Raw genomic sequence first — 14,948 nt, 5'->3', positions numbered from 1 at the left:
CAACAGTAACTTCGCCTCAGCTGCACCCTACTCAGGGAGACCCCATCTCCTCTTATTTGTTTTTTGTTAGCTGCAGAGGGCCTTTGGTGACTCCTAAAATCTTCTCGCTCATCTGGTCTAATTGGTGTTAAAGTGGCTCACCCCGTTCCGGATGTGAATCAGCTGCTCCTTACTGATGATAGCATGTTGTTTATCATGCATGCCGTAAAGCAGTGATCATTAGCAATTCTGATGGCTTTGTGAACACAAAGTCAGCCCATCTTGTTTTCTGTCTTTACGGGGAAAGAAGGATTGTCACACAATTGCGTCGGCACGCTGTACGTACGTGCACGTATTATACAAGTAAACGAGATCGCGTCCGTATCGTGCTATGTGCACCCACCAGATCGTGCCCGTATCGTTCTGTCCCTGTCGATCGGCCACGTTGTCTTTAATTCCTCCGTCAAGCAACTGATCAGATCAGCATTAAACTCTCCCCATCTGCCTCTCGTTTGCCCCACCACGATCGATTAGCTCTCTACTCGGCATAAACATCGATCACCACCCGTACGCGCCTCCTTGCCGCGAGCTCCAGCCCGAGCTACTACCGCCAGACTCACTGATTCCATCAATCAACACCCATCCACATTCATCTGGTGAGCAAGGCAGCAAGAGCTTTGCTTGCTTGAAGATGAAGGTGGAGAAGGTGGTGTTTGCGCTGAACGGGCGGCGGTACGAGGTGGTGGACGCCGACCCTTCCACGACGCTGCTCGAGTTCATCCGGACCAGGACGCCATTCAAGGGCACAAAACTCGGCTGTGGCGAAGGTACGTAACGTAGTAGGGGTGCGTCCGGACGGTACTAGTTAAGGCTACTCATAGTGGGAGTAACTTAGGTAGTAACATAAGACCCCATTCAAGGGCACAAAGCTCGGCTGTGGTGAAGGTACGTAACGTAGTAGGGGTGCGCCCGGACGGTACTATCTAAGGCTACTCATAGTGGGAGTAACTTAGATAGTAACATAAGATGCCAACTAGCTATTTTGGTGACATGGCGTGGTATTAAATGAAGAAAAAGAGGAAGGTGAGAACTAGATATGTTAACATAACATCACACAAATCAAAACAAGATAAATCTACAACCTAATAAATGACACAATGCATGACACCACATATATGTTACTACTCACTATAGAGGTGGTAACTTAGACTAGTAACATAAACATGTTACTAGTTTATGTTACTCGTTATGACCGGTCTAAGCGAGCTCGCTCTTGATCTACGGTACGGTCTGCCGATTAATTGCATGCTCCTCACGATGCAAATTCAAGCTCATTGACGTGCGTGCGTGTAGTAGTTGTCATGCCCCTACTATGCATGAAAAACGTACACGTACGGGTACGTGTCTTCAAAAAGGTTTTTATCGTCACCGTCCGATCGAGCAACTTTGTTGGTATCCCCGAGACGAAGGAGTGCGCAGGCCTCTTCCCAAATCTTTCATGTGAATGTTTGTATCTGATCAACATCCAAGATGCATCCATCTCAATACAGAGAAAAAAACATGTAAGATGCATCTGATGCATTGGGAGCAGCCGTATATGTCATTTGTGACTTTAGAGTATGCTCGGGTATTTTCGAGTCCGAAAACCTTGCTCTAATCGTAAAAACAAAAGAATGAATGACATGCACAAAACACATGCATCCATCTATCATCGCACTAAATAAAAACCAATAGTTCTAGTATCTCCAGGACGGTTTATCTTTTCGGTAGTTGGCGATGTAGTTAATCGTGAGACAACAACAGTGTTCCATCAATCTCAAAACCCTGTGACTCCGGTCTTCTCTAGACGTCATCAACACAACGAGTTCCGATATGTACATAGTTATCCAACTGTGTGAACACTGGGTTCCAGTTTGGCGAACATAAATGCCAAGTTGACAACCTCTGCGACCATATGCTCATCAACTTCCAACTCAGCAAAACCCAAGTTCCAATTCATAAAATCAAGCATCCAACAACATAGCAATCAACTTCCAACAACATAAAGTTGAGCTTTCAACACACAAAGTCGACTTGCCAACTAAACACAAAATATGGTGCAATACATGTCTTTCGCAACAGCAAAAGGTTGAAAATCAAACAAAAAATATAGTTCCAAGGGAAGGGGAGTACGTGTAAGTAAGACAAGAGAACAAAAATGTGGAGGAGGGCTGAAGATGTGGCTTATATTGACTGAAACACGACGTGGGTATGACCTCTTGGGTCCCCACAGTTGTCATACCTGCTACGGCCCAACTGGAGGCCCACTCATTGACCCATTGCGGTCCATGAAACCCAAGTACCTTGGAGTGCTGCGCAAGACAAAAACAGATAAGGAAACCGACTTAGGGTTTAAACACAACTTGTAACCTACCCGGACTCTGCACCCGAGACCTAGCCTCCTATATAAATGCATACATCCAAACATGGTGTAAGAGTTATTTGGAATGGAGTGACGCGAGTTCTGCCCAGATATTACCTGGAGCCCAACCTCTATTAATAGTCATACTCAGACAGAAGGAGATAACTATCGTACCAACTTTCATGAGTTGCCATCAGCACACATCAACAGTGGTTGCAACATACTGACTAGCCTAGCATGTGCCCCTTGGTCAAAACAAAAGAGATCAACATCGAGCCACGGCGACGCCGATCCTCGGGATGAAGCACACCTAGGGACGACTTGTCGCCCCTTGGGACATGTGAGGTGCACATCTTTGTCAGGTTTGCTCACCTCCATTTTTGGTTTGGCCGGTTACAGTGCTCGTCCCTTCGCAAGCATCGCAAAGACGCCACATCATCCATGAGACAATACTCTGCAGTGCATCGTTTCTTTGGGCCCTCCCTACAATAAATTATTCTGGAGATTTTCTATGCATCCTCTTCCTCCACTCCCACTCCCACGCTCTCTCCCGACCTCCCTTGCTCCCTCTCTCTCCCTCAGATCTAAAAAAATTGGCTTCACAAATGCGTCAATGATAGATTATCATAGAGTTTGTGAAGGGCAAAAATGGATCTGTGGTGATCTTGGGAAGGTGAGGAAAAGAGTGATTGATACCCTGTGGAGAACAAAATTTGGAAGGGAAATAACTGCAATGTCGCCTTGACGGGCTAGGCGGGAGGGAAAGCCACAAATGGGGCAGGAGGGCTGCCGGGACCGATGTAGCGGTGGGATGGGGCGCGGAGGAGACCGCGCAACCTGTGGAGGCGGGGGGGGGGGGGGGGGGGCAGCGACCCATGTCGGGAGGGCGGCGGAGGACTGGCCGAAGCAGGGAAAAGACTTGCGGGTAGGTAGGGAGCAGAGAGCTGTGGATGGTGGCATCGGAGAAGAAAGGTAGCAGAAGAGGAAATTCGTGGAAACTAGCAGCATGAGATCGAGCAGAATTAATGAATGTCTTAGTGTACGCGCTAAGGATCGTTTTTTATACGAGAACCGGCTCTTGCCTTTTTGCATTAACTTTGCCATGTCAGCTTTTTTCCTAGGTTCTAGAGCTAAGGGACGAGCGCTGGGAGTGGCGTTATAAAACCCGTCTGGATCACCCTCCCGTTTGCACAAACTCTACCATCTCTACCGATGGTTCGTTGTCTCGTCACCACCTACCCACTGCGGGCTCCAATGGTAGTAGGTTCTTTCGTCTGCGGCACCCCTAAGCAACCCATCGTAATCTCCTCCAAATCCGACAACACTGCGGACAAGGCATCCTCTAACTCCTGGGTGAACCCCTACATCTTGTCCGAGCCATCGGTCAACTCCTCCGACATGGAGGTGTCGGAATCACCGGTGGAAAGCGAATGTGCTTCCGTCGACGAGTGAGCCCACGAAAGGTGGCTTTACACACGGGAGGATCAGGAGCGTGAGGACGCTGCAAACCGAAGGCAACATGATGGCCACTAATAAAGAAGGCAAGGACCCTTCTTTAATTGGCTATTAAATCTAAAATAATGTACTCCCTCCGTTTCATAATTCTTGTCTCAAATTTGTTCAAAAATGAATGTATCTATTCCTACAAAGCGTCTAGCTACATGTAATATTTTGACAAAAATTATGAAAAGGAGGGAGTAGTTATTTTATGCAATGTTTAACTAGTATAGGGGTTGCAATGTATGTGTTACTGTCGACGTACCACAATGTTGGCGGTGATTTTTTTTTACATTTTTAACTCATTATGTATGATCATCTATGAGTCCCTAGGATGGACGCGTGGCCATGGAAAAGTAAACCGCCGATAGCTTCTTTGTTCCGAGCGTTAATGGTGTTTCACCACCGCTTTTAGGTCCATGATGTCAGGTTATTGACGGTTCATGAAGCCGTCCGAGATCCACGCCACTTATTTTGAGACGGAGGGAGTAATAATTAAACCGCTTTGTAGTAGTGAGGTCCTCTCTAAAAAAAACAATGGAGTGTAGCCGATGAGATTCCAAAAACCTACGGTAGATTTTGAGTTCGTGGTGTGGGTGGAGTCATATGTGTTTGTATGCGTGTCTACAATAAAATAAATATATAAAATTAAAAACTTGTCTGTTCAATTTAGTCATCGTAGTAAAAACGCACGTCTAGACCACACGGTTTAGAAATACGACGCAATACAGTCCTATACTGGATTTCTGTACATATTCTGTCTTTTTAATATGTAAAAATAATTCCATATAGGACTTTGTTGGATGTGCATTTTTATGTGCAATCCGTTAAAATGAAGGAAAAAAATTTTACGCCCATTTCTACTTCTGTGAAATTACTGGAGTGGCGTCGGTAGCGTATCGTGCGAGGGAGGTAGAGACGCATCGTTGCCGGAGATGCAGAGGACGCGAAAATGGAGAGCCTCAGAGGCGTCAGCGGTGAGGGAGTAGAGGGCTCGGGGGTGGCGAGCTGGAGGAGCTTGTCAACGTGGGAGGATTGGTGCAGACGGGATGGCAGTGTTGCTGGGCAGCTACTCGGAGCGGCCGAACGTGGAGTCGACGGCCGCATTTGCGCTAATTCCTCTTCCCGATGAGGTCGCCAGAACTCGCAGAAGCCGTGCCGCCGGCATTGAGCTCCTTCAGGTGCCTCCCCCTCCTCTATCGGCGCCCTAGGTTTCCTCTCCCCTCCTTTTCCTCGGAGGCCCAATCCCTCGAACCTCTGTTACATCCACGAGTTACAGTGAGGTTAACGGAACCATGCCCTGCATCTTAAAGCCAGTTCTAGCTTTCCGTTGATTTTGGTATTCTCGAATATATGTAGCGGAAAAAGTAGATACACGAAAGGAAACTAACAATCTTAGCAGTAATTTGGTGTTTTAACATCCTGGCAACAAGGAAAAGGTTAGTTCTTGAGAGTGAGTGAGTTATCTCCCCAGCTAGGAACCCATGTGGTGTTTCACACCCTATTGGCGGGTACCAATGTACCAATGGACATGATCATAGGATAGCATTGTGATCAACAAAGATATATGGCGAGTTATTTAAAATTCCCATAGATTTTTGTACTCCCTCCGACCCATATTACTTGTCCTAGATTTAGTACAAAGTTCTACTAAATCAGTGACAAGTAATTCCGGCCGGAGGGAGTATTGGATAACTCTGAGTTAGCCCTGTGCAATATAGTATTCAAACACCAAGTATGTCAGTGAGTCCCTGTTCCAGTCAAAAGCATGATTGTCAACAAACTCTGTGGTCCTGCAGTAATGGCAATGTTTATGACACTTCTATTAAGAATATAGTGTTATAAGGTTCATACAACCTGCAGTTTGTGCACTGGAATGCAATATATAGTGCTGCATTTGTATGATTGTACTCCTACTGTTCTTGACATTGACATTCCTATATGTAGACACTGGTGGGTATTCTTGTAAAATTGAGAAATGAGTAACCATATATGGATGTTCAAAGGGGTATTTTATCTTACTGCAGGTCCTCAACCTTCATGTGATCATTAGTGGCATTCCTTTGGTTATTTGAGGGTTAAATTTTGAAACAAGAATCCAGTCAGAATAAATAAAATAGCAATATATTTGGTTATGTTTGTTGAATTTTCACTTGAGGTTTGGTTGTTTTATTTCGGTCAGTTCCTTCATACTATGCTCTGACTCAGAATTTCGGACGGTTAGAACCTCTAGAATTTTCCAATGTGGGTTGTTTGATTTGTAGGATTGAATCCCATAGGATTTTTCATAAGGATTCCTTTGAACTATATTTCAAATGAAATTGCCCATTGACTCATACCTCTTGGAAAGAAGCCTTTGTTTGTCCTATGGTGAAATCAAAACAAACTTCGGTACAAATTCAACCATGTAGGCAATACAATCCTGCTTTTTTCCTATTCCTGCTATTTTGGAATCCTGCGAGTCAAAGAGGCACTAATTTTTATTAATGTGCTCTATTGCAGGTGGATGTGGAGCTTGCGTGGTTCTTATAGCAAAGTATAATCCGACAAAAGATCAAGTGACTGAATTTTCCGCAAGTTCATGTCTAACACTTCTTTACAATATAAATTTCTGTTCAGTTATCACCACTGAGGGTCTGGGAAGTACACAAGATGGTTTTCATGCTATTCAGAAAAGAATGTCCGGTTTCCATGCTTCTCAGTGTGGTTTCTGCACTCCTGGCATGTGCATGTCCATTTTCACTTCTCTTGTCAATGCTGACAAATCCAAAAATCTTGAACCACAAAATGGCTTCTCAAAGCTATCAGTTTCTGAAGCAGAAAGAGCTTTCTCAGGCAACCTGTGTCGATGTACTGGTTACCGGCCGATCGTTGATGTTTGCAAAAGTTTTGCTTCAGATGTTGACTTGGAGGATTTGGGCCTTAATATATTCTGGAAGAAAGGTGACAAGAGTGCTGATGTTAGCAAATTGCCAAGTTACACTCTTGGTGGCGGAGTCTGCACTTTCCCGGACTTTCTAAAATCTGAGATGAAATCTTCACTTGATTATCTGAATGATTCTAATGTTGCTGTCTCCAGGGAGGGTTGGTATCATCCTAAAAGTATCGAACAGTATTATTACTTATTAAACTCTGGCATATTTAGTGACTGCTCTGTCAAAGTGGTAGTTGGGAACACAAGTGCTGGTGTATACAAGGATCAGGACCTATATAACAAGTATATTGACATAGGTGGCATTCCAGAACTTTCAGCCATTTCAAGGAAAGATGGTGGTATTGAAATTGGAGCAGCTACCCCGATTTCTAGGACCATCGAGGTACTTAAGCAAGATAATGATTCTATGTCCTGTCCAAATGGAAGTGTGGTTTTTAGAAAACTTGCTGAGCACATGAGCAAAGTGGCTACACCATTTGTCCGAAACACAGCAAGCCTTGGTGGAAACATAATTCTAGCACAGAAATACCCATTTGCCTCCGACATCGCAACCATACTTCTTGGTGCTGCTTCAACTGTTTGTCTTCAGGTTACTTCAGAAAGATTAGAGGTGACTTTGGAAGAGTTTCTCGAGCAGCCTCCTCTTGATCCTAGTACTTTACTCCTGAGCATATTTATTCCACATTGGTTTTCAGATTCTCAAAAAGAGACTAATGTGATCTTTGAAACTTACCGAGCCGCACCGCGCCCTCTTGGCAATGCTGTCTCATATATTAATTCTGCTTTCCTTGGAAATGTTTCCTTGCATGGATCATCAAGTGATCTTGTATTGAGTAATCTGCACTTGGCTTTCGGTGCCTATGGGACAGAACATGCTATCAGAGCAACAAAAGTTGAAGAATACCTCACTGGAAAATTGCTGACTCCATCTGTTGTGCTTCAAGCGGTTCGGTTACTTAGAGGAACAATTGTACCAAAGGAAGGAACATCACATCCTGAATACAGGGTCAGTGTGGCTGTTGGATTTCTCTTCAGTTTCCTGTATCCACTTGTTAAAGGCATGACAGGGCCTGAAAAAACTCTGAGCATTGGTTGTTCTAGTTCTGTAGAGGAGGCTAGCCTGCCATTGTCTTCACGTAGAGAAACAGTTCCCAGTGATGAATATAAACCAGTTGGTGAGCCGATTAAAAAGTATGGAGTTGAGCTTCAAGCTTCTGGTAAGTGGTTAAGTTACATCGTTAGAATTAATAATGGGATCTAGAAGTTTTTCTTCTCTCCAAATTATCCCTCTTGTAGGACTACAGATAAAGTTTCTTTTCTGTCATGCAGGGGAGGCTGTATATGTAGATGATATTCCTGCTCCAAAGGATTGCCTCTATGGAGAGTTCATTTACAGTACACAAGCTCTTGCATATGTTAAGGGTATGAAATTCAAGCCTTCTTTAGCATCAGAGAAGATTATTACAGTTGTTTCTGCAAATGATATTCCAAGTGGAGGGCAAAACATTGGATCTACCTTCATGTTTGGGGATGAGCCACTTTTCGGTGCTCCAATTGCTGAGTTTGCTGGGCAAGCTCTCGGTGTTGTGGTACTTATCTTTTCATCTTCTTATTGTTCACTCCAGGGGTTATTTCTGCCTCAACAATGTACCATTGTATAATAAAGAGATTTATAATGGGTTTTGCTCTATCATGGATCGAAATAATACCTCAATTTCTCCCAAAATTTCCATAACACAACCCTTGTCAACATGGGCTTCAAAAAATTTTAAACACGCATGAAGATTTTCGGCCAGTAGCGGTAGTATAAAATATGTTTATTTTGTATCAGGACTGTTTCTTGGAAATCTTTGATGAAAGAACAATCCAAACAGTTATACAAATATTTACTTTGTAACTGATGACATGTATTATTATAATATGATAGGATTCAAGTTATTTTTTTAGAAAAATTGCTTGCATTCGGATTAAATATAGAGAATAATCTTGTGAAATCAAACAAATTAATGACTAGTGCAGATTTTCCTTACTATCAGTGCACAACAGTTACTTTTTAATGTAAGGTTCATAAACTTCCTAAGAAGTGTACTGAAACAAAACCCTTTATGGATATTATAGCTATGTGTTATTTCTTTTTCAATCCTCATCTCAGTAAAATCAGGACTTTCCTTCAGATCGCAGAAACACAGAGGTACGCAGACTTGGCAGCAAAACAGGTGGTTATTGAATATGCCACAGAAGATTTGAAGCCGCCAATCTTAACTGTCGAACAGGCAGTGCAAAACAACAGCTATTTCAAAGTTCCTCCTGAGAGGTATCCAAAACAAGTTGGTGATTTTTCAAAGGGCATGGCAGAAGCTGATCACAAAATCCTGTCAACAGAAGTATGTTGATTCGACATCCTGTGAGACCTTTTCATAATGTCGTCTCACTTGGTGCATTATTTAAAATTTACTGGAAGTTGTGTTACTTGACTATCCAATCTTATAAATTTAATTTGCGGTCGTCTCTATATGTTGTAACAATACCTATTACTGCATATATCGATATGATATAGAAAGAAAGATTCAAACTTGAGCAAGAAAAATTAGATTTAGACCAAAGAATAGAAGTTGAACTATCCTAGTGCATGTGACTTTTCCTTTACATATAACGTCAATATATTTAATTAACTTATTGTCTATTATGCTGCTTGTAGTTAATCTGACTCTTGAATCTTTTTTTCATAGTTCCAGTTAATTTCCAAACTAAAATAGCAATAGTATGCAAGTTTGAAATTGTTGTAATGCAACTTTCTCTTGAGTCATATAATAAGATCCATAATTATTGCTTCCCCTAATACAATTCTACTTCATCGAAGCCAACAGAGAATACCTTGTGGCATGCATTGATATATATGACTGACGATCGCAGGTAAAACTTGCCTCTCAGTACTACTTCTACATGGAAACACAAACAGCACTAGCGGTTCCAGATGAAGATAACACCATGGTTGTCTACAGTTCATCACAATATCCTGAGCTTGCACAGAGTGTCATAGCTAAGTGCCTCGGCATTCCATTCAGCAATGTGCGAGTCATTACCAGAAGGGTTGGAGGAGGCTTTGGCGGAAAGGCATTCAGATCATACAATGTAAGTAAGATCCTAGCAAACTATAACTGTAGTCTAAGTGATTAAAAAATTACTTTGAAGTTGCGAGTTCATATGACTGGCTGTTTCTTGTGTGCAATTGCCAAATCCTAATTTTGAGGACCTTTTTCTTTACAACTTGAAGGTAACAAACAAAACACATAGAAACCTCAAGTGCTACAATTGAAAGTATTGCCATATTTATATTTTCACTCGAGTAAGATGCATTGGTGGTCCTAAAAATATTATGGCAAATTGTTGCCCGAAAAAAAAAAATATTATGACAAATTGTTGAAGAAGAGAGGAAGTACTAAAGAGGAGTCAGGAGAGCATTTTGTAGGGGGCTTTTTAGAAAATTGTTGGTAACTGCTATGGCGGGAAGTTTCTTGCCAAGTGACCATAAGACTACGTGGCCTCGGTCAACGCGTCATGCAGGCAGGTCAGACCTGGTGGGACCTGCGATGAATCATTAATTGCACTATTAGGACCCAGTTATTCATTTTCTTACTATTGGTACTCACTTGACATGCCTCAAATACTTTGAGGACCTCCGTTGCAATTTATACATTTGATATAATAATTTCACGCTGATTGATAAGATAACACATTAATAATTGCAGTATTACTTCTAGTACAGCAAACAGGAGAGCATAAAACACTACTGCAGGTTTGAATGAGTTCATGGTGCAAGAGGTCAAAGAGCTATCATATTTATTAAGATTCTATTGACTGATCTGTCCACTTATGATTCACATACCATTCGTTCAAACCACCAAGAAATCCAAAATCGTTGAGCATACAGCTATTGCTGCTAGGTGATCCAGTATATGATTTTGTAGGTAGCAACGGCAGCTGCGCTGTGTGCAAACAAGTTACGGCGTCCTGTGCGGATGTATCTCAATCGCAGTACTGACATGATCATGGTTGGGGGTCGGCACCCAGTGAAAGCTTATTACTCAGTTGGATTTAAGTCTGATGGGAAAATTACTGCCCTGCACCTAGATGTACTAATTAATGCTGGAATTTCTCCAGATGCGAGCCCTATAATACCAGACACTATTATATCAGGTCTGAAGAAATACAACTGGGGTGCTCTCTCATTTGACATCAAGCTCTGTAAAACAAACAATACATCCAAATCAGTAATGCGTGCTCCTGGAGATACTCAAGGCTCTTTTATTGCTGATGCTATCATTGAGCATGTTGCTTCTGTACTCTCACTCGACGCTAACACTGTCAGGCAAAAGAATTTTCACACCTATGATAGTCTTGTGTTGTTCTATCCAGAAAGCGCAGGCGAATCTTCTACATACACACTACATTCTATTTTTGATAGATTACTCATGACATCGAGCTACCTGCATCGAGCTGAATCCATCAAGCAGTTTAACAGTTGCAACAATTGGCGGAAGCGGGGTATCTCTTGTGTGCCCCTCATATTCAAGGTTGCACCAAGGCCAGCTCCTGGAAGAGTTTCTGTGCTCAATGACGGCTCCATTATTGTTGAGGTTGGAGGTATTGAAATTGGGCAAGGACTGTGGACAAAAGTACAGCAGATGACGGCTTTCGCACTGGGACAGTTATGGCCTGATGGGTGCGAATGCCTCCTTGACAGAGTGCGTGTTCTTCAGGCTGATACATTGAACTTAATCCAAGGTGGACTTACTGCTGGCAGCACTGCATCTGAATCTAGTTGTGCAGCAACCCTTCAGGCCTGCAACATGTTGACTGACAGATTAAAGCCTGTCATGGATAAGCTCAAACAGCAATCTGGTGCTGTTTCATGGGATTCTTTGATTTCCCAGGTGATTTTATTCCCCTCTGGTTTTTTGTCCATGCTGCATAGAGATTACGGAGTACTATGCTTATCTGTGGAAACTGTTATATACATACTTCTATATGCTAATACTTTATCTTCATGTGATTGAATGTTCCCAAACAGGCATCTCAGGATAATATCAATTTGTCTTCAACTGCATACTGGGTACCTGGCCAAGAATCCAGTAGCTATCTGAACTATGGGGCTGGCATAAGTGAGGTGCACCAAATCTCCAGCTAAATGGCACGCATGAGTAGTTCAATTATAATTCCATGTTCTGTGGATGATATTGTTATTATTATAAAAAAAAATCTGTTCAAATTCATCTGAAACTGCAGGTGGAGATTGATCTTCTTACAGGAGCAATTACTTTACTAAGGAGTGACCTTGTGTATGACTGTGGAAAGAGCTTGAACCCTGCAGTGGACTTGGGCCAGGTTTGCTAGAGATATGGTCCACAATCTATTCTGTAGTAAACATGAATACTACCTCCGTTCCATAACTCTTGTCTCAGATTTGCCCAAATATGAATGTATCTATTCCTAAAAAGTGTCTAGATACATGTAATATTTCGACAAGAATTATGAAACGGAGGGAGTATCATTTAGTGAAGCATTATTTGGGAAACAAAGGGAGTGCATCACAGTTCAGACCAGAGTTCTAATTTGTGCTATATGATGGCATCACATTCGTAGCTGATCTCTCTCATCAATCAATCTTGCAGATTGAAGGTTCCTTTATACAAGGAATTGGTTTCTTCATATACGAAGAACACGAGACAAACAGTGATGGCCTGGTTGTGAGCGACAGCACCTGGGACTACAAGATCCCAAGTGTCGACACCATCCCAAAGCAGTTCAATGCCGAGGTGCTGAACACCGGATACCATAAGAACCGCGTGCTTTCTTCAAAAGGTAAGACTATTATTTCCTTACGGCAACATGAATATATGAAACCAACAAATAATCACCAGCTGGACAGTGCCATTAGTTGAAGTAATATAACTATTGCTTCTCCAGCTTCCGGAGAACCTGCCCTAGTTCTTGCATCATCAGTCCATTGTGCGGTGAGAGAAGCTATCTGCGCAGCAAGAAAGGAATTCGCACACAGCACTGGGTCTGGAAGCTCACCGCTCACATTCCAGCTCGATGTCCCTGCGCCAATGACAGTGGTTAAGGAACTGTGTGGTTTGGATATTGTGGACAAGTACTTGGAAAATCTATCTACACATCAATTCCAGTGTTGACAACTGGAAGGAGCGGTGTGATCATATTATGTAATTTGAATGGTAATTATAATAATGTTCCGAATGTTTACGATATTCTGTGTTGTGCTTGCAGTTTTTCTAATCATAATTCCAGGTTGAGAATTGTATTCACGATACCTTGTTGTATAAGCGCCACTTTATGTATTTCTCGTGTTATAATTTGGACATTTGTGGTGCAGGTAAAGAAGAATAGTGCATGTATAGAGTTTATGGTATGTGTGTTTTTTAGTTTTACAGGTTTTGGTCTTGGTAACACATCAAGTGAACACCCAATTCACGTTACATAAAAAAATTTCCTAGGAAACGCAAAAGTAGTGTGTTCCGATACATTTATCAAAACTATATATGAGGCCACGGAAGGGTCCACGCCCTAGAGGTAGAACTCACGACCTACTCGCTAAGTTCTGCCGGAAGGATCTACCATCGTGCCGAATGGTGTCGAGCTGCATAGCAAGGCAAGTTTGTTTGTTATTGAAGACGATGGCATTGCGGTTGCGGTGCTTCCATAAAGACTCAGTCATTTTGAGAAAGTAATTTGACCAAGTGGTACAACGTGAAACACATGATCCATTTCAAATTATTCAAATGCTTCTCACAGCAGCGGTTGAATCAAAACTATTCTTTGACGTTGCTGTTCTCATACGCATGTATAGGGATTTAGAACTTGGATTTCAGGAAACGTACAATATATAATTTCTGAAAAATCCTTGCTCGACTGAGAACCAACGCAAATTGGGTAATTAGTTCAGAAAAAAACATCTTCATAAACAAGTTGTGCTTCCCTTGCACTGATGGATTAGAATTTTGTGAAATTTTATCAGGATGGTGGTGTCTTGAGGACAAATCCAGCCACCGACGGGTACGCCAAGATTCTGGAGAACTCTCTGTTTGAAAGGTTCCTTGGAATTCATTTTGTCTCCTTAAAGCAAGAAATATGCATGAAACGTTAAGGAATAACTCTATTTGATTCCAGCTCTTTAGAGATTCTAGATATAGTTCTGCGGGATAAAGATCTATCACTATCAGGATGATATGCAACCTCTCCGTACCGTACCGCCCACTGTATCTACCCCTATCTTATTTGCCCAGCACGTGTCCATTATTTTTCTTAATAATTCCTCTGCCCCCAAGTTAATCTCTCTGCAACTCCTGTCTCTCTCCCGTCTCCCAATCTTCTCTCCTGTCCCTCTCTCCTGGATTTCTCGAGCAGCAGCCACAGCCTAGCATAGGTGCCTCCATGCCTCCGCAAAGCGCGGCCGTGGGCTTGGTCTCCGCCGCCGCCGCCTCAGGCCGCGGCCTCGGCCGCCCTCCGGTGTCGGCGACCGCGGACCTCAGGCCGCCCTTGCTATCCGATCCTCTCCGCCAAGAAACAATGTCCATCCTCATCCCATCCAACTCTACGGGGCTTTTGGGGAGGCAAGGACCGGGAGCGATGTTTTCTCTCACCGCTATTTTTGCTACTCTCCATCTGTTTGGAGAAAGGGGATTAAAGAATTGTTTGGATTTTTGGATTATTCCTTTCTCTTGTTCTTCTCTTTCTACTATAGAGAAAGGTTGATGTGGGTCGACCCGAGGCCAATTCGAGTTGTTTGTTTGATGTATGGCTATTTGTTTTTCAGTGCTTTTAGGTAGCTATTTAGTTAACTATTTGATTGTAAAAAAATTGGCGATATTCATACCGTTATTTGTTTGATGCACGTTAATGGTCATTCTATGTGCCAAAGGACGCAATAAGATTAACATAAGTACCATTGATACATGATCAGTTATTAAATTTTGACGAATGTTGTTACCCTGATTTTGTCTTGGTACTATTATGAGTTGATCTACACGGTATTAATATGACGAGATATCTATACCTGCTTAAAAACTACGGACCGTTTCTTTCGTCGCGTGTCAAGCTTTACTTCCCTCGCCCCAC

General features: G+C 42.5%; 1 protein-coding gene across 2 annotated transcripts; it reads left to right on the top strand.

Moving 5' to 3' along the window:
* Positions 1 to 4,773: 4,773 nt before the first annotated feature.
* On the top strand, positions 4,774 to 13,205 carry LOC100823225 (putative aldehyde oxidase-like protein). 2 transcript variants are annotated; one of them, XM_014896911.2, is made up of 10 exons: positions 4,774 to 5,058; positions 6,380 to 8,029; positions 8,142 to 8,401; positions 8,987 to 9,196; positions 9,726 to 9,944; positions 10,781 to 11,746; positions 11,884 to 11,979; positions 12,099 to 12,197; positions 12,485 to 12,674; positions 12,780 to 13,194. In XM_014896911.2, the coding sequence occupies exons 2-10, from the start codon at positions 6,556 to 6,558 to the stop codon at positions 13,004 to 13,006; spliced, it is 3,741 nt and encodes a 1,246-aa protein (XP_014752397.1). In that variant the 5' UTR covers positions 4,774 to 5,058; positions 6,380 to 6,555; the 3' UTR covers positions 13,007 to 13,194. The 2 variants fall into 2 exon arrangements, with proteins under 2 accessions (XP_014752397.1, XP_024313106.1); XM_024457338.1 differs by lacking the exon at positions 4,774 to 5,058 and adding an exon at positions 6,066 to 6,284 and having other exon boundaries at positions 12,780 to 13,205.
* The last annotated feature ends 1,743 nt before the right edge of the window (positions 13,206 to 14,948 follow it).

This window comes from Brachypodium distachyon, chromosome 1, assembly GCF_000005505.3.
Source record: "Brachypodium distachyon strain Bd21 chromosome 1, Brachypodium_distachyon_v3.0, whole genome shotgun sequence".
Taxonomy (NCBI): Eukaryota; Viridiplantae; Streptophyta; class Magnoliopsida; order Poales; family Poaceae; genus Brachypodium; species Brachypodium distachyon.
This window is presented reverse-complemented; position numbering and strand designations above follow the sequence as displayed.

What these genes read in the sequence shown, in the direction of transcription:
- LOC100823225 (XM_024457338.1), top strand. Translation starts at nt 6,245, where the DNA reads ATGGTGAAATCAAAACAAACTTCGGTACAAATTCAACCAT. An exon ending in TTCGGTACAAATTCAACCAT is followed by an intron (nt 6,285 to 6,379) that starts GTAGGCAATACA and finishes GCTCTATTGCAG; the next exon opens with GTGGATGTGGAGCTTGCGTG. An exon ending in AGTTGAGCTTCAAGCTTCTG is followed by an intron (nt 8,030 to 8,141) that starts GTAAGTGGTTAA and finishes TCTGTCATGCAG; the next exon opens with GGGAGGCTGTATATGTAGAT.